General features: G+C 49.0%; 11 protein-coding genes across 11 annotated transcripts; 8 read left to right on the plus strand and 3 right to left on the minus strand.

Annotated features, from left to right (window-relative positions):
* Positions 1-130: 130 nt before the first annotated feature.
* Positions 131-2093, plus strand: DEU56DRAFT_726534 (major facilitator superfamily domain-containing protein; the record flags this gene model as incomplete). Its single annotated transcript, XM_041347932.1, has 12 exons — positions 131-266; positions 322-397; positions 457-527; positions 582-790; positions 844-1095; positions 1148-1184; positions 1233-1261; positions 1315-1387; positions 1440-1664; positions 1718-1791; positions 1843-1964; positions 2015-2093. 12 exons carry the CDS (start codon positions 131-133, stop codon positions 2091-2093), a joined length of 1383 nt encoding a protein of 460 aa, XP_041214116.1.
* Positions 1809-4967, minus strand: DEU56DRAFT_878650 (MFS general substrate transporter). Its single transcript, XM_041356052.1, has 18 exons — positions 4603-4967; positions 4381-4534; positions 4227-4323; positions 4061-4173; positions 3994-4007; positions 3841-3938; positions 3592-3788; positions 3375-3540; positions 3303-3326; positions 3226-3252; positions 3100-3174; positions 2797-3048; positions 2653-2742; positions 2579-2606; positions 2425-2525; positions 2140-2369; positions 2015-2081; positions 1809-1964 (listed from the first exon to the last, which is right to left on the minus strand). Exons 1-16 carry the CDS (start codon positions 4696-4698, stop codon positions 2252-2254), a joined length of 1650 nt encoding a protein of 549 aa, XP_041214117.1. The 5' UTR covers positions 4699-4967; the 3' UTR covers positions 1809-1964; positions 2015-2081; positions 2140-2251.
* A 63-nt stretch (positions 4968-5030) lies between these two features.
* Positions 5031-6656, plus strand: DEU56DRAFT_433788 (uncharacterized protein). The gene is made up of 2 exons (XM_041346206.1): positions 5031-5259; positions 5315-6656. The coding sequence occupies exons 1-2, from the start codon at positions 5059-5061 to the stop codon at positions 6632-6634; spliced, it is 1521 nt and encodes a 506-aa protein (XP_041214118.1). The 5' UTR covers positions 5031-5058; the 3' UTR covers positions 6635-6656.
* DEU56DRAFT_951996 (uncharacterized protein) lies at positions 6657-8415 on the plus strand (the record flags this gene model as incomplete). Its single annotated transcript, XM_041359155.1, has 4 exons — positions 6657-7118; positions 7172-7234; positions 7281-7537; positions 7590-8415. The coding sequence occupies exons 1-4, from the start codon at positions 7038-7040 to the stop codon at positions 8413-8415; spliced, it is 1227 nt and encodes a 408-aa protein (XP_041214119.1). The 5' UTR covers positions 6657-7037.
* Positions 8416-9590: 1175 nt separating this feature from the next.
* Positions 9591-10002, plus strand: DEU56DRAFT_751684 (uncharacterized protein; the record flags this gene model as incomplete). Its single annotated transcript, XM_041349581.1, has 2 exons — positions 9591-9818; positions 9907-10002. The coding sequence occupies 2 exons, from the start codon at positions 9591-9593 to the stop codon at positions 10000-10002; spliced, it is 324 nt and encodes a 107-aa protein (XP_041214120.1).
* A 117-nt stretch (positions 10003-10119) lies between these two features.
* On the plus strand, positions 10120-12269 carry DEU56DRAFT_434356 (DnaJ domain-containing protein). Its single transcript, XM_041346208.1, has 5 exons — positions 10120-10400; positions 10453-10518; positions 10572-11305; positions 11358-11957; positions 12007-12269. Exons 1-5 carry the CDS (start codon positions 10305-10307, stop codon positions 12074-12076), a joined length of 1566 nt encoding a protein of 521 aa, XP_041214121.1. The 5' UTR covers positions 10120-10304; the 3' UTR covers positions 12077-12269.
* Positions 12270-13523: 1254 nt separating this feature from the next.
* Positions 13524-14717, plus strand: DEU56DRAFT_907485 (uncharacterized protein; the record flags this gene model as incomplete). Its single annotated transcript, XM_041356910.1, has 7 exons — positions 13524-13667; positions 13738-13770; positions 13816-13988; positions 14037-14119; positions 14175-14381; positions 14433-14571; positions 14621-14717. The coding sequence occupies 7 exons, from the start codon at positions 13524-13526 to the stop codon at positions 14715-14717; spliced, it is 876 nt and encodes a 291-aa protein (XP_041214122.1).
* On the plus strand, positions 14597-15383 carry DEU56DRAFT_434167 (uncharacterized protein). The gene is made up of 4 exons (XM_041346207.1): positions 14597-14838; positions 14905-14907; positions 14974-15183; positions 15250-15383. Exons 1-4 carry the CDS (start codon positions 14746-14748, stop codon positions 15280-15282), a joined length of 339 nt encoding a protein of 112 aa, XP_041214123.1. The 5' UTR covers positions 14597-14745; the 3' UTR covers positions 15283-15383.
* Positions 15384-15911: 528 nt separating this feature from the next.
* Positions 15912-17611, plus strand: DEU56DRAFT_907487 (uncharacterized protein; the record flags this gene model as incomplete). The annotated part of the gene is made up of 8 exons (XM_041356911.1): positions 15912-15952; positions 16012-16018; positions 16082-16142; positions 16214-16314; positions 16363-16411; positions 16463-16741; positions 17312-17404; positions 17463-17611. The coding sequence occupies 8 exons, from the start codon at positions 15912-15914 to the stop codon at positions 17609-17611; spliced, it is 780 nt and encodes a 259-aa protein (XP_041214124.1).
* A 575-nt stretch (positions 17612-18186) lies between these two features.
* DEU56DRAFT_434479 (small subunit of acetolactate synthase-domain-containing protein) lies at positions 18187-19731 on the minus strand. The gene is made up of 4 exons (XM_041346209.1): positions 19217-19731; positions 18964-19159; positions 18458-18908; positions 18187-18406 (listed from the first exon to the last, which is right to left on the minus strand). Exons 1-4 carry the CDS (start codon positions 19480-19482, stop codon positions 18300-18302), a joined length of 1020 nt encoding a protein of 339 aa, XP_041214125.1. The 5' UTR covers positions 19483-19731; the 3' UTR covers positions 18187-18299.
* A 126-nt stretch (positions 19732-19857) lies between these two features.
* Positions 19858-21460, minus strand: DEU56DRAFT_868550 (P-loop containing nucleoside triphosphate hydrolase protein; the record flags this gene model as incomplete). Its single annotated transcript, XM_041355499.1, has 2 exons — positions 19858-20681; positions 20728-21460. The coding sequence occupies 2 exons, from the start codon at positions 21458-21460 to the stop codon at positions 19858-19860; spliced, it is 1557 nt and encodes a 518-aa protein (XP_041214126.1).
* Positions 21461-21748: the final 288 nt, after the last annotated feature.

A 21748-nucleotide genomic window follows, 5' to 3' on the forward strand; every position in this document is an offset into this window, starting at 1 on the left:
TAGGCTAGGGCCTTGATGTCACTTCGGACTCTACTATTCTTAGCATGCAATTGAACGAAAAGAAATATTTCTCATCCCAGGCAATGCGAACTCTGAAGGAAGGACAAGGTCTTCCATGGGTTCTGCGACCATGTACTCAGAAGAGAGTCTCCAGCTCCAGCTAGAGGAACTGCATGTCGCCGACGACTTAGATGTGTACGACCGATTCAACAAAGCCCAGAAAAACTTCATTGTCTTCGCAGTGTCGTTTGCAGGGCTACTTCCTAGTGCGTATAAGTCAAAGAAGACAAACCATCCGACTGAGTGATCTTGTCGCTCCAGTGTTCGTGACTGGGACCTTTGTTCCTTCGATCCCCCAGATAGCACATGACCTCGATTCCACAGGTGTTGTTGTGAGGTATGTTTTTGAATTTTGCGGTATGCACAAGCTGGTGATCCTGAATCGGCTGCCCTCAGCTTTGCTGTAAGTCTATCAGTCTTTGCGAATGCGATCGGTGGTTTGGTATGGGCAGCGTACTCTTCATTTTGTAAGTTTGTTCAATGGCTGTTGCGTACTTTCAGTCAACCTCATCCTCCCAAAGATGGGCGCCGGCCAATGTTCTTATGGGGTATGCCTATTTTGTGCATAGGAAGCCTCGGCGTTGGAGCATCCGTGTCTCTCACAAGCTTGTTGTTCTGGCGGTTTGTTCAAGCTTTCGGTTGCGCTGGCGGAGTGTCGGTAGGTGCGGCCGTTATTGGCGACATCTACAGGGTCGAGCAGCGAGGTACTGCCATGGGTATTTTCTTTGGGGTACATGTGCTTTCATTTGATAATGTTTCGACGTCTTATCACTTCTTTTGTAGGCTTGTCTTCTGGGCGTCGCACTGTCACCTATTACAGGAGGCACAGCAGCACACTACTGGTCATGGCGCAGTCTGCACTTCTCACTTGGAGTATGGGGCATTATCGAGATGATTCTAATATATTTCTTCTTCCCGGAGACAAGTCATCCGCATTTGGGAGGGACCCGTGAGCCGACATCAGGATTCAACTTTGTGTGGATCAATCCTTTTAGCAGTGTCTGGCTGCTTCGTAGTCCAAACATCATGGCTGTCGTTTGTCCTTGCTTTCTTCTTACTTCACACTGCCTGAAGTCTTTGTCTTCAGACATTGGCAAATACATCAGCGATGGTATCGGAGTATGGTATGTTGAGATTGTCGACGTCATCTCCGAGACTAACTTGACCACCAGTTCTAATGGTCCCAATTGCCTACACGATTGTGGGTCCTGCCATCCCATACAGATCATCTGGTCCATTAACATCTGATTCCAGGGTGCTCGATACCACATCTCTAACGAGGCACTGATCGGCGCGTGCTTCCTCCCCAGTGGACTCGGAAACTTCGGTATGTACACATTCGCCTATTGGAGTGCATTGTGACGTAATGGGCACCTAAGTTGCTTCAGCAATCGCTGGGCGATTGTCCGACGCTATGATTGAAAAATGGAAGGCAAAGCGCAAAGGCATCTGGGTTCCCGAAGATCGGCTACGCCCAGTTTTGGTCGGCGGACTCTTCGTCCCTTTATCTGTTTGTCTTTCGGGATTGGTTACGACGTACATCGCTGGACCGTTGGGTTTAGGATTAAATTTGGTTTGTTTGTTTATGAATGGTGTTGGAGTGAGTCGTAAACTTGTATATTTTGTTCGCATCACAACTTACATTCTGTACGGGTAGACTTTGTTCTCACTCCTATCGGTTCGTATAATGTCGACGTGCTACAATCGCGCAGCGCAGAGGTAATTGCCGCGGTTACGTGAGTAGCAATCAAAGCCAGCAGTGGGCTTCATACCAACCGATAGTGCAGTGCTTTCCGTGCGATAATTCTTGCACCAGTGACTGCAGCCGTACTTCCGTCGATTGAAACGCTAGGCGTGGCAGCAACAAATGGCATAGCTACAGTGATCGCGCTTCTTGGATATGGGTGAGCGTGCTGCTTCTGTAGAAACAACTTGCACTTATGCTGGAGCATAGGCTTGTCGCCCTCACGATTCGTTATGGTGATCGCATGAGAGCTTGGGTGGACGTTGGATACACCTTGGTAGATAACTAACTATGAATGTCATTTTCTTGTCCTCACGTTCAATCTCAAAACCGAGGTGGTGGGCAAGCATATGGTAATGAAGACCCTCTTGTCAATGCTGTGCTTAACAGGTTTGCAGCTGAGGGGAACCAAAATTACGACAGTTACGTGCTGTCAGTGCATGAACTTCATTCTTGAAATCCTTGAAATGCTCTAAGGTCTGCCTCAGCCTTGACAAACTCCTCGCACTCCATCTGGCTCTTCTTGACATCTACCAGATACAAGAATATGGTACTGACAGTTCCACTGTATTGTTTACCGTCAGCCATTGGAAGGTGTGAATATAGCCTAGACGACGCACAGTCCGAATAAAAACGCGAATGGCATGTTATTGTTGTTGCCGGATGCGGTAATGATAGCAGATGACACGAGCGGACCGATGAAGGAAGAGGTCTTACCAACCTTTAAATATGCATGAGTTTGCAGCTGATACAGAATGCCCTTTGATTCCTTACCATGGAGAAAAGTGCGAAAAACAAGAACCTGACGGACAGTTAGTAGGCAGTGCTCGGGGCAGGTGGTTACGTGCATTTGAGGAATAGGAGACACTTCGCTAATCATTGTTTGGCTATATGCGTACCAAGGGCAGACCATGAGCCCGTAGAAAACCTGATACAGCCTGGGTAAATTCTGCGTGTCAGGCTGGAGAATGCGCAAAATACCAAAGACATACCAGATTTCCCATACATGCTTAAATCCGAATTTATCGGTGTGCACGCCGACGAGGCCCCAAAAAGTCAAGACCTGCAAACCCATTATTCGAAGGGCGCCAAGAGCAATAAAAAAACTTATACCAAAATCCAAATAACATTGAAACTTAACATCTAGCAACGTTCGGAAGAGTAAGATGGTGACAAAAATTTGGAACATGAGTCGCACCGCCTTTGTGGATATCCTAAATTTCTTCTGCACCAACCAGAAGGAGCTATAAGCAATGATATCAATAGGCATTGGGTAGAGGCGATGTAAAACTTACTAGATTCCAATTGCTTGCGTGACGATACCAACAATCAACAGGAGTGTTAGCTGCAACGTTGAATACGCCATTATGCTGAGAACAATGCTCTATTCAATATACCGAATGCTGATCCACCAAACCAACCTATTTTGCAGCGTTGCAATGACGGTGCTAATATATAATCAGCTCATGAAAGGACCGGGCATTGTGGAAATGCTCACACTGTAGTGTTCAAGACGTCTCCCCTGATGGTGCCGTCAGAATGATCTCTGGTCGCAGGATAAGACACGTACATGAGGAAATAGAATATGAGGTACAGGAACGTCTGCTTTAGCCTCATACATTCCCGCAGGGCAATATACGTTTGTCTAAACCCGATCGTGAGCAACAAACTGTTTGGAGGAAGAGCTAGTCCAGGGCGTCGTTTCTCGAGGAAGAACCATGGCAGGGCACAAAGTACTGTCATATATCTACATCAGCTTCGCACATGTGCCCATGAAATAGACTCACACCACGCTGCACCGGAGAATGCAATCAAGACACTGAATGCTTTCGTGTTGTTTGCAGTGCTATCACCTGCCTTCAGTCCTTCGAGGATTCCCACCATAACGATGAGAATCAGGATTTCACCAAGGGAAGATATGGTTAAGGAGATGTTCGAGACTCGATTACGAGACAGAGACACAAGTGCTGCGTGTTCGTCCCAGCTAGGTCCGTATATGAACCCGACATTCCAAAGAGATGACGCGGAGCATCTACCTTTTCTCTCCATCTGCAACAAGCTGAGCAGACATTTCAACTTCCGGAAGGTGACGCGCAAGCCCAGGAAATGCAGCTGTCCAGAATGTGAGGGCACCCTGCGTTGTCATTAAGTCTAAAGTGCCTCGCATACATGTGATAGCATGGGCCTACCTGATAGGTTATCACTAGCAAAAAGACAAGTAAGCTCACTGCGCCCCTCTGACTCTGTGAGACTTACAACCCAGGATATAAAGAACTATGCCCGCCTGCCATTTGGACGGATCTTCCACTCCAAGCCAGGCAAATGACACTGTGACCGCAGCAAACGTGAATATGATGGTTATGTTTGGTCTACAGACTCTTCAACCTCGATCCACGCGTTATTCAATAGCATGAATCCCCACCTCCAAGTGCCATAGTCCGCCCAGGCCCCAATCAGAAGCAGAAGTACCGCCTGGATGGCAAAGCTAATGCCGTTGGTCAAGAGCACAATTGAATTGACTGTGTGGATGGGTCAATATGAAGGGTCTTAATACACTTTTAGTTGAGGTTACTAACTGTCCCTGATCTTTCCGAGATAAGGCAGTACACAACCCGTGTTGCTACTGCAAGGAGCGGAAAATGGGGGCTGGCTTGGATCGTAGCCTGCCAGGAAGAGCAAGTTCTGAAATTGAGACGGTCCAAAGTTAAACCCCGAAAGACCATTGTTCCCCTAATGAGAAGTGAGCTAGCCCCCAGTGGTGTCTGTTCGGTCTTCGCAAAACTCGCGACGTTACTTACAACATAGTAGAAATAAAACGACCAGAGCTCGACACGCGAGGTGGTTGTTGGAGACGCAGGTTCGTCGAGCTTGCTGACGAGCCTCTGGGCTGACATCTTGTCGATAACGACAGCTGGACACTAACAGGTGCGCGCCACAGAGTTTGTACCGCTTACCGACGTGGCATACCGTATGGACAAGAACGCTTCATCAATTTTAGGACACCAGTATACTTATTTAGTTAGCAACTCGAGTGCTAATGCAAACCGCGTTCTTTGAAAGAAAGTGAAGGCCAGCACGAGCAGATTATTACCACACATGATGCCGAAATCGGTGTGCACATATGCATGGTTTAAATTTCCGCAAGAAAGTTTGAGAGAGAGATGTGACTTGAAGCTGAAGCTGTGCAGTGCCATCACGGTGGCTGTAAATTTTGAATTAGGGGCCAGCTTGACTCTCTTCTTCCATTATCTGCCATGCACCCGGCCTTGGGAAACCTCGAAATTATATACACGATCTGCTCATACACCCAACACGGGTCGCTCACTGCGCTTGCGTCCACATGCCGCACGTTTGAGCGCCCAGCACTTAACATCCTTTGGAGGCATTTGCAGTCCCTGAAGCCTTTTATCAAATGTTTACCAAGTGACCTGTTTGGCAGTGATCAAGGACGTATGGTTGGTGTCCATATTTATTCTGGTTTGTGGACTTCAGACTGAATTCACTTCATAGGTATTACAAAAACCTCTCAACGGCGAGATGTGGGATACTCTTTTCAAATACACGTCTCGTGTGCACTCAATCGCTGTAACCCAATCGCGCCGCCTAACGGTCATCATCGAGCCTCTCAGTTTGTTAATGCTGTCTTGCCCTTTGGCACCTGCATTCTTTTTTCCGAATCTTCGGAAATTGACATGGTTTGCCGATGGAACCCACGACGCTGCAGAGTTCTTACGCGCGGCTTTGGTACCCTCCCTATTGGCCTTGGACCTCCAAATTTCTTCAGCTTCTTCTGCCTTTCTCTTTGTTATTTCGTCTCTTGGGACCTTATGTCCTCATCTCCAGGACATGGCTGTAAGAATTCAAAACCGAACTGATGATTCGTTTCGTAGAATTTCACCCTTTATCACACAACCTATTTCCCAGCTCCACCATCTTCACGCATTGTCGGTATGGGACCTAGGAAACCAAGGCGTCGAGCACGTTATGCATCTACAAGCCCTGAAGTCACTGTGCTTGGACTTGGGGACATTGTCAGCTTGCGAGAGAAAGTCGCATTTACAATTCCCTGGCTTTCATGATTTGGATTTTTTGTGCCTTTCTACCGACACTTTCAAGCGCGTCTCGAACTTCTTAAATTCACTTCGAGTCGTCGAAAGCAAAGAGATCCAGGTCAACTTCAACTTTCAAGCTGCGCATTCCTCTGCAAGTGGACCTACGATGCTATCCCAGTTCTTCATCATCCTCCAAGAGAGATGCGACAATGACAGACTTGAAGGTTTCACACTCGTTGGAATTTCTGGAAAGGTACAAGCAAAAACGGGCGTCCTCACGCCATTGCAAGCATGTCGCAATTTAACTCGGCTGTCCGTCGAGCAGGGTTGTGACATTTCTATATCTGACGAGGAGCTCTGCCAGCTGGTGAGAGAGTGGCCCAAGCTCGAGGTGCTCAAAGTTAGCAGCTATGTTGCCGACAATAGCACCACAATGCCCACATTACATGGGTTAATCGCATTACTTCGGCTATGCCCCTCTCTGACTTCGCTCGCTCTTGTCGTTGATGCTACCAAGCTGGACGGCATAAATCTCAAATGTCCCGGCGGTGGAAGATGCAACAAGCATCTCAAACATCTCGCCCTCGGAAATTCACCCGTCGGGTCCTCACTACATGTGGCTCTCATCTTGAGCGGCCTCTTTCCCCACCTGGAGCAGGTCAATTTTGATTATGGGGATAGAATGCAGACAATGAAGAAGTCAGCGATAGAGCGACGGGAATCAGTACAAAGCTTTCTTAGTGGTTTTAGCATTGTAAGGGAGCGGTACACTGAATGATGATGATGTCGTCTGACTCGGACTTCTGGGTTGTGCTTGAATGATCACCTACACTTTTGATTGTGCCCCGGCGCTTTCTTATGGTGTTTTTGGGTCACATCGTATGAGTAGTCCTCGACTCCTCGTCCTGAGCTACAGTCGTCGACGACCAAGGGAGTAGGACTCATCTGTTTCCGCCGTGTTTGGTCATTTGGACATATTGTCGGGTCCATGGACTTATTTTCTCACGTGTGTTATAATACTCTTGACGTCAGTGACTCCGGATCCAGACAGTTCTGGGATGTTCTGGGGAAATCGAGACAGAGAGGTTGAATGTCCTGAACTTTCCTGAACAACATTCGCCACCGCAGCATAGTGCTATATAGTACTGACTTCAACCTACATCTCCTAAATACATCACCTTATGGGCGCCGACTACTACAAGCTTTTGGGCATTTCTCGGGACGCCACCGACGATGAAATCAAGAAGGCATACAAGAAAATGGTGTGTAATAGTCCCTGTTCGCAACGAATACCAAGCTGACATGTTGTCCGCAGGCTCTGAAGTGGCATCCAGACCGCAACGGAGGGTCTGAAGAAGCTTCAAAGAAGTTTAAGGAGGTAAGTGTAACACCGTGCTGTACGTTTCTGGCTGACGGTTTAATAGATTTCAGAAGCATTTGAAGTCCTCAGTGACAAGGACAAGCGAACCATATACGACCAAGTCGGTGAAGAAGGCCTCAAAGGCGGCGGTGGAGGGCCTGCATCTGGCGCTGGTTTTCCTGGTTTCGCCAGTTCCTCAGGCTTCCCAGGGGGGGCCACTTTTTCATTCACGTCTGGTCCTGGGGGCAGTCCATTCGCATCAAGTACTGGTGGCGCACGGCCAGGTGGCTTTGCGCCAACTGACCCGCAAAAAATATTCGAGTAAGTGGTAACATGCATGGTGTGTCAGTCAAGTAACTAAACATTCTTGTAGGCAAATATTCAGCCAATTTGGCGGCATGGGTGGAGGCTTCGGAGGCGGTTCTGGAGGTTTCGGGGGCATGGGCGGTTCTCCAAGCATGGGCGGAATGGGCGGCATGGGCGGCAGGAGTGGAATGAGTGGCAGGAGTGGTACGAGTGGCATGGGCAGAAGTCCGAACATTTTTGATGACGACGACATAGGTGGTGGATCTTTCTACGGAATGCCAGGGGGCATGCCATCAGGGCGACAATCTCCCGGACGTCAATCATCTACGTCAACTTCAACCTCAGCATCAGCCCCATCAGAGACTACTCGCCCACTGAAGCTCTCTCTTGAAGAGCTATATTCGGGTGCGACTAAACACCTGAAGGTCAGCAGACGACTATTGGACGGCACCACGGAGGAGAAGGTCCTTGAAATTCAAGTTCTCCCTGGCTGGAAGAGCGGCACCAAGATACGTTTCCCTCGAGCCGGCAATGAGCAGCCGAACGGCGAGGCACAAGATCTGGTCTTCGTCGTGGAGGAGAAGCCACACGAGGTTTTCACACGAGAAGGCGATGATCTGATTTGCCGCCTAAGGATACCCTTAATCGACGCACTCACAGGCGCAGACGGAAAGAGGACTATCGAGACTTTGGACGGCCGAAAACTGCAGATCCCGTTGCCTCCTGGCGTTATAAAACCCAACCAGGAGACAAGAATTCCCAACGAAGGGATGCCGATTAGAAAGCAGGGCAGCCTGAAGAAAAAAGGAGACCTCATAGTGCGGTGGGATGTGGTATTCCCAGACCGACTTACGCCCGCACAGAAAGAGGGCCTGAAGAAGGTGTTGGTCTAATCATGTATTAGGGCATTATCTACCGCCAGTGGACGTCGCTCGTTAGATTAGCATATCAACTGTACTTTTTAATTTATTTGACGATGAGTCTCACGAGATATGCTTGTGGTCGCACTCAACGCGGGCATACGATAAGCGCGTCTAGATAGTGACATTCAAGAGTACTCAGGAGCAAAGACCACAAATTGGGAGACTAGATAACTTGCGCTGATCGAGGTACCTGGCATGCGAGGACAAAAACACATGGCACGACGATCATGTCGAATTGCAGTGTCGGAGGCCGATGACCATTCAGTGTCACCTCCGCGGGATGGGATGAAGTGCATTGCCCGGATCATAAAGATCAGAGTACAGACATAGCACAGACATTATCAACGAGCAAAAAATAGCATCGAGATCAAACTTCCCGGGAATGTCGAGGGTGATTCTCCCGCGAATGAGTGTATAGGCTTGCACCATGACTGTGCACGGAAGGCCCATAAAGCCCGGGCACAGTATAAATCTAAACACCGATGAGAATGCATGTTTGATAGGCTGCCCGAAAATATGGGCGAGACCAGTAGTAAGCAACCTGGGGCGCGAGTCTAGAGGAAATGAAAGGAACGCTGGATCCATGTGAAGCCTACAAGTGTGCCGGTTCCTGTGATTCACAGGCAAATCTCTGGGAAGGTACATTGTCAAGGGTTAAGACCTTTTTCAAGAGATACGCTCCACAAGAGTGTGTAGATGATAAGTAGTGGGATATCCCTGCAGCGAGTCGGAACGCCAATTGAAATCTATCCGTTCCAATAAATGTCCAGGATTAGGTGAGACGCGGGGTTCCGAGAACGCTGGGGTAAGCTATGAATATGAGACATGAGGCGGCGCTTTTGATTAGACTACGAGAAATTCGGAGCTTTCATGGATGGCCGTCGACGGTGAATAATTCATAAAAGTCTTTGGTTTACGGCCTTGGTGTGGGGTAAAATTACCGAGGCCAGCAATCTGAAGCTAGAGATACGCTGAAAGGCGAAAGGTCCTCGGAGGAGAGAAAGAGGAGAAGCAGCAGCGTTACTAAGAGAACCTGGCCAGTCTAAGGACGTTAGAGCTTATGAAAGCACGGATAACCGAACCAGACCTTGTCACAGCTCAAGGACACGAGGTATGGGAATTGGAGCCAGGCCCTTTGGGAAAACATGGAGTCAGCTGACGGATTGTTGATTGATGGAATCGATATGAAGAGACAAGACGCACTCATGGATGGAGTAATGATGGCACTGATGATGGTTCTGGTCGCCACTTGCCAATTATTTTTCCAGCGATCGATTGTCTATGGTCGAGATCCTGAGGCACGATGTCGGATGGAGTACGGTACTAACACCGTGATGAACAACTTTCACGCACCGAAAAAGGAACAAGTTCAGGTAAGTAGCAGACTACCATTAGTTAGCCGTTAGTGTCTCCGCATCTTCTGACTACTATTTAGTCCCGCTAGCTGCGCCGCTAATGAAGGAACATGATAAGCTGGCAGGCTGGCGCAAAATGCAAGCTGTAGTGCTGCCCAATTATCTTGCTGCACAGCAGGCGGCAGCGTCCAACATAATTTGATCATGTTTCGGGCGGGTAATTACTCATAATAACATGCGGAACGTGCTGAACATGAGGCAGAGTTGTTTTCAGGATGTGACCTGCAGGCAATCCCACATTTCATGATCGCTTTAGAAGCTATCTATTGGAAAGTGTCTACCGGAATGTACGTTTGATCGGTTTTTAACGAGCCTTTTCTCTCATATAAACGCTACCTGCCTTACAAGATAAATGACATTCCTCCTCCCACTCCTAGAGCCCTTCCTATTTACCTCCCTGTGCGACTTGTAACCTTGTGAACCCACCCTCATTACTCTCCGACAATGCCCGCAGCTTCCCGCAGACCAGAACACTATAATGTGCTTGGTCTCGTCGTCGACGCTACAGACGAAGACATCAGAGCTGCGTACAAAAAGCTGGTGTGTTTTCACTTTCCATGGCGGATAAACAGTACTCATCGTCTTATGACAGGCCCTTCAGTGGCATCCCGACCGCCATCAGATCGGGAAAGAACACGCAGCGCAGATGTTTGTTGAAGTAAGCGGTGTCGTCATCGCGTGCTCCAGTCTAGCATTCAACATCATTGCCAGGTCAACGCTGCTTACCATTCCTTGATGGATGGCACAGAAAGCGTGGATCCTTCCTGTGGAGACAGTGTCTCACCATTCTCTACACCCACCGAGAGTGACACGGCCAGAACCTATTCCGCGGAGCCACGACCCCAGGCCAACGCGCAGCCATCCCATCGTACAACGTCGTCAGGCTCACAGAAGAATGAACAGACACCCAATCTGTTCTCCACTTCTGTTCCTGGCTCTGATGCCGAGAAACTTTCTCAGTCTCGTTCGTCAGACGACAACACCGCTCATTATGCCTCGCACGACCACCACTCCAATCCTAAGAACTACTCTTGTAGCACAGGCAGTAACGGCTCTCGTTCTCGCTCCCGAACAAAATCATACGATAACTTACGTGATTTACCACGACCATCTGCGCATGATCAAGCGCCGTCCTCCGCCAGCCGCTCTCACAGTAGTCGCACGAGCAACGTTCCCCACTCAAAGTCACATGACAATTTGCGTGATTCTTCACGCTCGCGCGAGCCGCAATCAGGACAAACGCCTCCTTCGGTCCCACGTGACCCGAAGTCGGAGACTTCGAACCGGTCTAAAAACAACCAGGGGGCTGGACCTACCTCTACATATTCCAAAGGCCGCCCACGCGATGCGAAGCCATTGCGAAGTCAAACAGGACATTTCTCGCAGCCCGTGATTCCACCGACGTCATCCAAGCTACATAAATTTTCTCGGCGTGGACTGGGAGAGTAAGTGATACTAATCTCCAACACCATCCGTAATTAATTTACTGTTCCATAGGGAGCTGCTTCATAAGCTTTCCAAGGGGTCTTCAAAGTTTAAAAAAGAAGGGGGCTCAACATACTCAGACAACGCTCCCACGTATGGCTCCCCATTGCGACCCCTTGGTGCGCCTCGAGGCACATCCAAAGAGTGGCTGTTTCCTCTTCCGCTGACACTCGACGAGATGTATTATGGGACCACTTACCAGTTTCTCATCACACGGGAGCTATTATCCCGCAAAACGGAGCAAGTCGAGATCTATATCGATGTGCCTCCAGGTATTCGAAGCGGAACTAGGATCATCTGTCCCCGCACAGGTCATCAGCGCAAGGACGGGACTCTTCAGGACGTAATTTTCTTGATCGAACAGGTACCTCATGGTGGTATCACTAGGATGAAAGACGACCTGTTCATGGACATTTGTGTGCCATGGGTGGAGACTCTCGCCGAGCGAGGTGCCAATATTTGTGTAGACGGCATGGATGGGGAAGAGATTATCTTCGCACTGCCCTATCCAATCTATGACAAGTCAACCGAAGGACAATTGCTAGTCAAAGGAGCAGGCATGCCGATTCGGGAAGGTCGAAAGACAGTGGGACGCGGTGATTTGATTGTCAGGTAAGATCCCAGCTACGGATATCGTGCCGTTGTGACTAACAGTTCTCAGATGGCAGGTGGTATTCTCGCACCCTAGCAAATGGGAGAACTTTAAGAAAGCTCTGCGTATGAAGGCGTAATCAATTGGGAAGGACATTATGATTGCGATGAACATCTTATGAGAATATGTATATTGTGTTGAACGCACGACGGCGTTATATGTCGATCATTGGGAGGCAAGGCATCAGGATACCCAACTAACCATGTACAGTACAGTATTCACTAAGTATGCCATGGACATTATCATTGCGGAATATATCACTCACTACATTACTTCAGCTCGCGCACACTGGCAGGAAGCGCAGTACTACCAGCCACTGACTACATTCTGGCAGGATACCTTACACGTAAGTAAGATCACTGATGATAATCAAAAGCTGCAACGTGTTCTGCTCTACCTCGAGGTCTTACCATTTCAGATATTATGTACGCCTTTAGTCTTGACATCATCCATCTGAACGATGGGGCGAAGTGCCTTCGAAATGTCAGCTCCATGGCACTGTGACGTACCCTTCTGCGGTGCAGGTGGAGTGTTCGCTATCGAGATCGAAATCGCTGTCTCCACCACGGCAAAAAAAAGTATAACGAATCTTGGTGATGGCTCAAACTTTGTGTCAAAGGTCATATCGCGACTGATTTCTTCTTGCGAAGGACTCTTGCGGTATCGATGTCTTCTTTTGGCCACCATCCATCATGAAGATCGTCAAGATCCAATTGATCCCGCAATCAAGGCTGCTTTGAGACCGAGATTGGCAGGTGGGGAGAATTTTAAGAGACTCGCTCGAGAGTTCGGGTGAGGGTAGAACACATGAATGGGGGAATTCATAGATCTCGGAAAACGATACCATTCGTACGCATAGTCGCCGTTTTCTCAAGTAGCCATGCTAATAACCCGCTTGATTTGCACGTTCACAAGGTGATGAGTCAACAGCTCCTATATGGAATGAGTCTGCTAGGGAAATTCTCGTCCTCTGTCGAGATGGGCACCGAATTGTGTTCGTTCGAGCAGTCCCCGATGAGGGTGTCACAGCTGTCATAGCAAAGAACGGCATATTGGAGACTTTTGGTACCAAGTGGATGATCGGCGCTGATGGTGCTAAAGGTGAAGATGTGTGATCAAATTCAAATGCGGGTCTGACCTACTTAGTTGTAGGAAGACTGAATAGAATGGCATTGACATTCGTACTAGTTCCCGCAGTGCTGGTTCCTAATGTGCATGTATGCCTCATGCATATGGTTCGTTGGATGTCCGAGTCGTTATTTTGCAATGTGCAGCCTGGATCAAACATTGTTTCGATATATATACATAGTATGTGTATGAAATTAACGTTGAGACTGCTGAGACTTCGGAGGCGAGTTGTGTACGCCTCATAGCACGCACAACCCATTGCCCACTAGAGCTAGATTTGACAAGCTTAAGAGCGCTCACAGAACTCACACACCGATAGCGGTCACCAAAAGTCTACTACTCTCAGCGCTGAACATTTCTCACCGCTCAAGTCCTATTACTACCATTTACCTTTCCTCATGGATTCTTCAAAGATAAAAATGATGATCGATCGCTTTCGAATTCTCATCATAGGAAGAGCGAATGCAGGGAAAACTACCATCCTCCAGAGGGTGTGCAATACCAAAGAGAACCCAGAAATATATAATAGCGCTGGGGAAAAGGTGCGCATTGATCACGATGCTAGCCTGAGTACGAGGCTAATAGCGATGGCTGTCTCATCAATGGCATCAGATCGATGCCGCTGTTTTGACAGCATCTAGAGAGGTAACGTGTACCATTAGTCGGCAACATAAACTGACATTTTCTCAGCGTGGAGAGCACGACATCGAGAATGAAATGGTGTTTCAAACCAACCCAGGTTTCATTTTTCACGATTCGCGCGGCTTTGAAGCAGGCGGCGAATCCGAGTATGACAAGATGAACAAATTTATCGCAGACCGTTCGAAGGAAGCAAACATGAAGGATCGAATTCACGCTATATGGTAATTGGTCGAGTTGGCGACATTCACTAGCTCACCGCTTTGACTTAGGTATTGCATACCTATGGATCAGGCAAGCAGGTGTTTTACTGAAGCCGAAACCAAGTTCTTCTCCCGCTGTGACACTGGAAGCAGTAAGCTTTGGACCTGTCCGTTAATCATCGACTGATTCGCGACTTGGATCCTCAGTTCCAGTCATCGTACTATTCACCAAATTCGATGCCCTCTACGCCAATGAATTCACACGACTGACAGAAAGCGGAATGTCGAGGAAAGATGCCAAACAACTGGCCCCAAAGGGCGCCGAGGAGTCATTTGCGAACGGGCCACAAGTGAAGCTTCTATACGACCCAAAGACTATCCGACGGCCTCCAAAATGCCATGTCTTCCTCCCAAGTAAGCTGTAGATCATCGAAGTCTGATACATGATGACTGTTGATCCATTAGACATGAACAAGGATGATGCTGATTGCGGGCCACTCATCGAACGGACCGCTGGAACTTTGGACGATGGAGTCCTTCAACAAATATTCGTCTCGACTCAGCAGACCAACTTGGAACTCTGCATGAAATATGCAGTTGAGAAGTATCTACCCATCATTTGCCTGCCGCGAGCATTATTGACTATCGTCCAGGACACTTGCAGAGCTTGTTGCCCCAGATGAGAAAACCTCATCTAAGGATGCAATATCTCAATTGGGTGACTGGTTTCCACATATTTGGGTAAGATGATGGGAATGCCCGAAAGTTGCTCTCATTTATGTTGGGTGTTTTTTTACAGGTAGTACGTCTGTTGATCCTCGTTCGCGCTCGAGCCATGCTGATCCAAGTCGTTGCCCACTCTCCGCAGTTCGTGAGTGTCTTGATCCTCCTTCGAGCCCGAGCCATGCTGATCCAAGTCGTTGCCCACTCTTCGCAGGCTGTGAGTGTCTTGATCCTCCTTCGAGCTCGAGCCATGCTGATCCGAGTCGTTGCCCATCCTTCGCAGTATGTGAGTGTCTTGATCCTCCTTCGAGCTCGGGCCATGCTGATCCAAGTCGTTGCCCACTCTTCGCAGGCTGTGAGTGTCTTGATCCTCCTTCGAGCTCGAGTCATGCTGATCCAAGTCGTTGCCCACTCTTCGCAGGACGTGAGTGTCTTGATCCTCCTTCGAGCTCAAGTCATGCTGATCCAAGTCGTTGCCCACTCTTCACAGCCTGTGAGTGTCTTGATCCTCCTTCGAGCTCGAGCCATGCTGATTCAAGTCGTTTCCTACTCTTCGCAGTATGTGAGTGTCTTGATCCTCCTTCGAGCTTGAGCCATGCTGATTCAAGTCGTTTCCTACTCTTCGCAGTATGTGAGTGTCTTGATCCTCCTTCGAGCTCGAGCTATGCTGATCCAAGTCGTTGCCTACTCTTCGCAGCGTGTGAGTGTCTTGATCCTCCTTCGAGCTCGAGCCATGCTGATCCAAGTCGTTGCCCACTCTTCGCAGGCTGTGAGTGTTGATCCTTCCTCGAACTCGAGTCTTGCTGAGTGAAGGAATTGCTGATCCATCGGCAGAATGTGAGTATATTCATCCCTCACCGGCCTTGAGTTATACTCACCGAAAGAATGCCTGATTCGTTGATAGCTTGTAAGCGTGATCATCCTCAGTCGACCTCCTGTCCTGCTCACTGATGCAACTGTTGATCTATTGTCAGGGTGTGAGTTTCTTCATCCGCTGTCGACTTTGAGCCCTGCTGACCAAATACGTTGGGTGATTCGTTGACAGATTGTGAGCTGGTCCATCCGCTGTCAAGCTCGAGCCATGTTTACTGAAGACATCACCCACCCGTTCACAGAGTGTGAGTTGGTCGATCCGCCGTCAAGCTCGAGCCATGCTGACGGAAGACATCGCCCACCCGTTCACAGAGTGTGAGTTGGTCGATCCGCCGTCAAGCTCGAGCCATGCTTACTGAAGATATTGTCTACCCGTTAACAGATTGTGAGTGTGTTCTTTTGCCGTCGAGCTCGAGCCTTGCTCACTTGTGACATTGCTTACTCACAGGAAGTCAGTGTTTTTATCCTCCGTGGAGCTCGAGCTTTGCTTATTACTCAAATTGCGCATCCCTTAACAGACTGTGAGTGTGATCTCTCAAGCCTTTCTCACAAACGACATCGCTGATCCATTGATAGGAGGTGAGTTTGTTCATCCTCCTTTGGCCTTGAGCCATGCTCACCGAAGATTTTATTCTTTGACAGAATGTGAGTGTATTGGTCCTCAGCAGAGGGTGACGATTTCAATTTTCCATCATCACTTCAGCTTTACGGTAATCAACGTGCAGAGATGCGGTCTAGGATACTCTCTGTGGTGCGTTCAATTGGTCACAGGCTGTACACACATGTTGAAATGTATTAGACTTCTGCCAGTGCATCACCATTCGAGCAAATTTTACAGCTTGGTTCTGGTGAATCTTTAGGCCGCATTGCAGTGAACTTGCTCATTTTCAATCATTTAGCTGCTGTCATTATTTTCGAACACTCTTTCTACGTTTTCGACAAGCGACGCCATTCTAAGGACCAGCAGGAATCAGTTCCTTCTTTTCATGTCGCTCTCGAGCGGTATATGGCGTCTCCGCATGCAATTGCTGTCAGGGACGCAGTGAACGCTGCCGTCCACGCAAATCAAGGAAACTCGTCTAATTGGAAAGCAAAGCTACGTTTCTGGAGGAAGCAACCTAAGGATTACTCGGGTTTACTCGAAACAATTCTTAAAATCGCTTTAGAACATCGTCTGCGTATGTTCTAACTCTCATTATTGTGGCAATCCCGCTGATTTATTTTTCTTCAGCACGACCTTGATGCCAATCAATGAATCACGACGTAGGCGATGCTTGGAGTCATATTCTGGAGGCAAATGAGGGTTTCTACAATGGTCTGTCGAGGGCGGTTCAAGTTTTGAGGGGTGTGGGACTATCAAATTTGTACAATCATGCAATTACGGGACTTTCTCTCTGGTATGGCGTATATATGCATGAAGTATGCTGGTCATTTAGCTGAGACAGCGGTTAGGCATACTATGTCTCTAACAGCAGCTTAATGTATCTCCCAACTATTTCTGGTCCGATTGTCGGGTCAGAATTGCGTATTATTCTGCTCCACAGTGTTTCTCAACTTGCGTGAATTTTTCATAAAGACATCTCGTTTATTGTCATTTCATAATTATACTCTACAGATTGTCATTTCCACTTAATCTGTTTTCTAGCACGTTCACAAGGTGATGAGTCAACAGCTCCTATATGGAATTCTGCCTAGATAAATTCTCGTCCTTCGTCGAGATGGACACCGAATTGTGTTCGTTCGGGCAGTCCCCGATGAGGGTGTCACAGCTGTCATAACAAAGAACGGCATATTGGAGACTTTTGGTACCAAGTGGATGATCGGCGCTGATGGTGCTAAAGGTGAAGATGTGCGATCAAATTCAAATGCGGCAGGATGAGTCTGAACTTTGGTTTGCAGGTATCGTGCACAAGGAGTTCGGGCTTACATTCTTGGGCGAAACTAGAAACGATACCCGAACTATCGCCGGAGATATTCGTTTGAAGGGCGGTGATCTTGATGGAGTGGTGCGTCCTATTTCTATTTACTCGATGGAAGAGCCCTCCTGATCCTGTCTTGAACGTATTGGCACCAATTTGGAATTTTCCATGAACGAACATATGTACCATTTAATATCGAGACATCGAGGCTTGGAGTTGTATTGACGTAGTATCAACTGACTGTTCAGCAGCATTGTCCTCGATGAATTTGTGATTCCAGTTAAGGTAAGACTACCAACGTCTACACAGTGCTTGACGAGGGGCATCTGGAGGCCGGAGACCAGACATGTCTTGGCGGGCGTAGTCGAAGATGGAGAGGGCGAGTTGAGGATCAATGGAAAGAACGCACGAGGTGTGTGACGAGGTAGGGGTATGTCAGGAGTTGAAGTTCCGGGCGCATATACGCAGGTCGTGGAGGTTGTGGTTGTGGGATTGCGCTTGCGTTTGTGGCCGCTGGAGCATACTATTCCTCAGCTATAGCTGTAGCATTCCGCGCACGTTCCTCGTATTTCTGAGACTGCCCAAACAATAGCTACATGGCATACATGTCGTCGGCCATTGCAGGCCTGAGTCTATGTCGTGAATCAACCCTTTGCGCAATTCTGAGATTCATTTTAACCTATTGAATTGGCAAATAACTCTGCCACGTCAACCTTCCATATTTGCGCGACTTTGACGCTGTTCGGATGTTATAAGTATAACGCTCACGAGGTAAACTAGACTTAGGTGACGGCCGCTTCAGCTAATCAAAGACCACCTAACCAGGGGGAAGCAAACTAGCATCCACAGCACCAACCTCGTCCACCGCATCGTCAGCATCATCCGAGGAACGCGCAATAGGTGTCCGCGGCATTGCCATAAGACCTACATAACTTTAACTTGACTTCACTCGCATGGACATATGACAAGACTCACCAGTCCGAGCTGACTCCAAAATTCCAAATGGTTTGAGTAGACTCAAAAACGCAACAACACGGTTTGTTTTTGCCGTGAGCTCGACGATGACGCTGTTCTCGCTCACGTCAACAATCTTTGCTCCGAATTGGTCTGCTAAGACGGAGACGGATTGAAGGTGTTGGTGTTTAAGACGGAGGGCCTCGGAAGGAGTCAATGGGGGTGGAGTAGTATGCGGCTCTGCGTGAGAGCTAGTGTGGGCACCACGCTCGAAATTATGGGCGAGCGTGGTCTCTTTTTCAAGTTTAGTCTCGCGGTGAGGTGGGTGGGGACCCCGCCTCGGTTCATGCGATGGTCCACCCACAAATTGATCCTCCAAATACTCAGGACCGAGAATGGATACTTTTACCAGGAGCAATTCACGTGTGATGACGCGGGTATCTGTGTAGTCGAGAACAGCCCATACAGGCACCTATTTCGTGATGAGAAAGGTAAAGCTTTGGGAGTGTTGGTGCAAGACAACTTACGAGGTCCTCTAGCTGTCTCCTTGCCTGCTCTACAACTCCATCCTGTCCACTAATGACGATAGACATCCGACTTAGGTCCCGAATTTCAGTGCGGCACACCACCAGAGAATCAATGTTAAATCCGCGTCCAGCAAGGATGCCGGACACGCGGGATAAAACACCAGGTTCGTTTTGCACCAGACAGTTTAAGATGTGTCTATGTTAGACACCGTTAACAAAATCGCAAAACATTGGTTTGCGAAACAAAATGTACTTTTTGAAAGGTTGCAGACTCGGAGGAGGGGTGTTGTAGAGGATGTTCGTCACAGCCTCTTCCGCACTTCTAGATCTTGGAAGGTCCGTAACGGGAAGCGGTGGTGGACGTATCCGTTGTGCCGTTTTGTAGTCCAGCGCAGAGGTCGAGTCATCGACGGATCGTGGAGGTTTTGGAGCATCTTCAGGAACGCAGAGGCGCGTCGAAGTCGAGAAAAACCGCGAATTTGCCGCACGAGACACACAACGCGACCGAAGTGCAAACATTGTTCTTGGTGACGAACAGCTTATTGGCAACTGACAGTGAGTCAGTGACTCGCTTCAAAGTCATCAAAATCTTGCTTAGTCATCTAGAAGCGCTCGCAAATATTGCCGATGCGGCCCGTTCGAGTGGGCCCGCCTTGCTTGTGCATTCATCAACACACCACCCAATGGCTTTGGTCATCTACGTTGGTGAAAAGTTGACCAGGGATTAGTTTGGCAATGCAAATTGTAGCTTTATGTGCGATGGTGGTCACAAAGAAAAACACAAACACAGCATGCAAGAACCGTGAGTAGGGATTATTAGACGCCTATCAATGATACACATCACATCAGTCGAATCGACGATACCAATCTAAAACGACCTACGACCACCACCATCTACCCAGCAACAGCCCTAACCCTCTGCTTAACCTCCTCTGTCCGCCCGCTCCCCCTCCCCTTCGCCCTCCCAAACACTACCACCTTCCCCGCCTCACCCGCCCTTCCAGCCCTCCCAGCCCGATGCAAAAAATCGATCATATTCCTCGGCTCATCAACGATGAACACATGCTTGATCATGGGCGAAAAATCCAGCCCCCGCGAAAGCAACGACGTCGTAACAAGCACATGAGGTGTTTGAGCAGGATCCGACAACCCCGGTCCCGTCGCTTCAGGCCCACCCGTCTTCAAGAACCCATCAAGGTGGTGATTCGACCCCCGTTTGCGCGCGTCAGCACTACCAGTGAGCGCTACGCATTTGATGCCGCGGCCGTCGAGGAAGGCAGCGAGTTGCTCGACTTTGTGCCGTTTGTTGCAGAAGACAAGAAGTTTGGATAGCTTGATGGGGCCGGGGCCTGTGGCAGTCTTAGAGTGCACGAGGGCGTCTTCAGACCATACGCGACGGATGCGGCGTTCGATGTCTGCGCTCTTGTTGCCGCCTGTCCAAGAGGTGTGTTCTGTGCGGAGAGTCGAGGGGAGGTGATGCAGCCGCGGGGATGCAAGGCGAGTGAGGGATGGATGGTTGTTTGAAAGATAGTTAGAAAGGGATGTGGGGATTGTTGCGCTGGTGAGAAGGAAGTTGAATGGGTAGGAGATTGGTTGCGCGGATGTTTCTGAATCCGGAGTCGAGGATAGGGCTGAGGAAGGGATCACTGGGACAGGCGATCCACGCGCAGCTGCAATATCTGAAAGAAGCATGCGAGTGGATTCTTGGAAGTCCGGATCTGCATAGTGTCAGTAAACGCATGGTATCTCGAGTTAAATGCGCACCAAACAAGACGTCTGCCTCGTCCACAACTACCCACTGCACGTTCTCCAAGCCCATCTCAGGTTCGTCAATCCAGAACTCTCGCGGTGGTTCTTTGTCACCCCCGTCTTCTTCCTTTACATCCTCGTGCTCTTCAGCTTTCTTCCCTATCTTCATTGCTCGCTCTCGTGCCCGCTCCTCCCAGTTCCAGCCTCTCCCACGCTCCATCTCAAGAAGCTTCATTGGAGTGCCAACTAGTAGATCTACCGGTCTTGACCCGCGAGAAGTTTTCGAGATGACGAACTCAGCGCCGCTCGAAGCGCCAGCTCCCTCGAACTTTCCTTTCATTTTCGAAGCCGTTCCACTAGACTTGGCCGTACTTGGTGTGTTGGCCTTGCTAGCGCACATGACGCGCAATTTGATGACATGGGACAAGCTCTTCGCAAAACTCGCAAGTTGGCGAGTAAGTTCGTGCGTAGGTGCAAGTATGAGCGCACGTGGATTAAGAGGCTTGCGAGATGAATGGTGGGCAATAGTGTTGGACTGTTCGTGCTCCGTGCGTTTGAGATCCTGAAGTACGGGGAGGAGGTATGCTATCGACTTTCCGGATCCTGTCTCGCTGGCAAGAAGGAACTCCTTGTACTTTTCGCCTTCGACGTGTTCTTTGAGTAGATGCTTCATTGAGGATGCTTGAATTGCAGTCGGCCTTGCTTCCGTTCCTAGTGTCTCGCGTAAACTCTGCAACAAGCCTGGCATCAAGGGCGGAGAAGAGAATCGAGTGGGAAGGTCTTTGCTTGAGGAAGCAGCTGATCCAGACAGATCAAATTCCTCCTCCAAGAGATTAACCTGAGATGTGGGGGGTTGACGTGCTACCGCCTTGCGTCTGTCTACGCGCTCTGAATGAGCTTTGATAGCCCAATTCTTAACCTGAGTCTCAGCATCGGCATCATCAGTTGGTTCCCGGCGCCTTGGGATGGTTCTCGGTTCAAAAGTCGTCCTCCGCCTAGGTGGGCTCTCTCGTTGTTGCGGCGCGAGACCTTCATG

Source organism: Suillus clintonianus (genome assembly GCF_016758775.1).
Source record: "Suillus clintonianus strain FC179 chromosome Unknown DEU56scaffold_5, whole genome shotgun sequence".
Taxonomy (NCBI): Eukaryota; Fungi; Basidiomycota; class Agaricomycetes; order Boletales; family Suillaceae; genus Suillus; species Suillus clintonianus.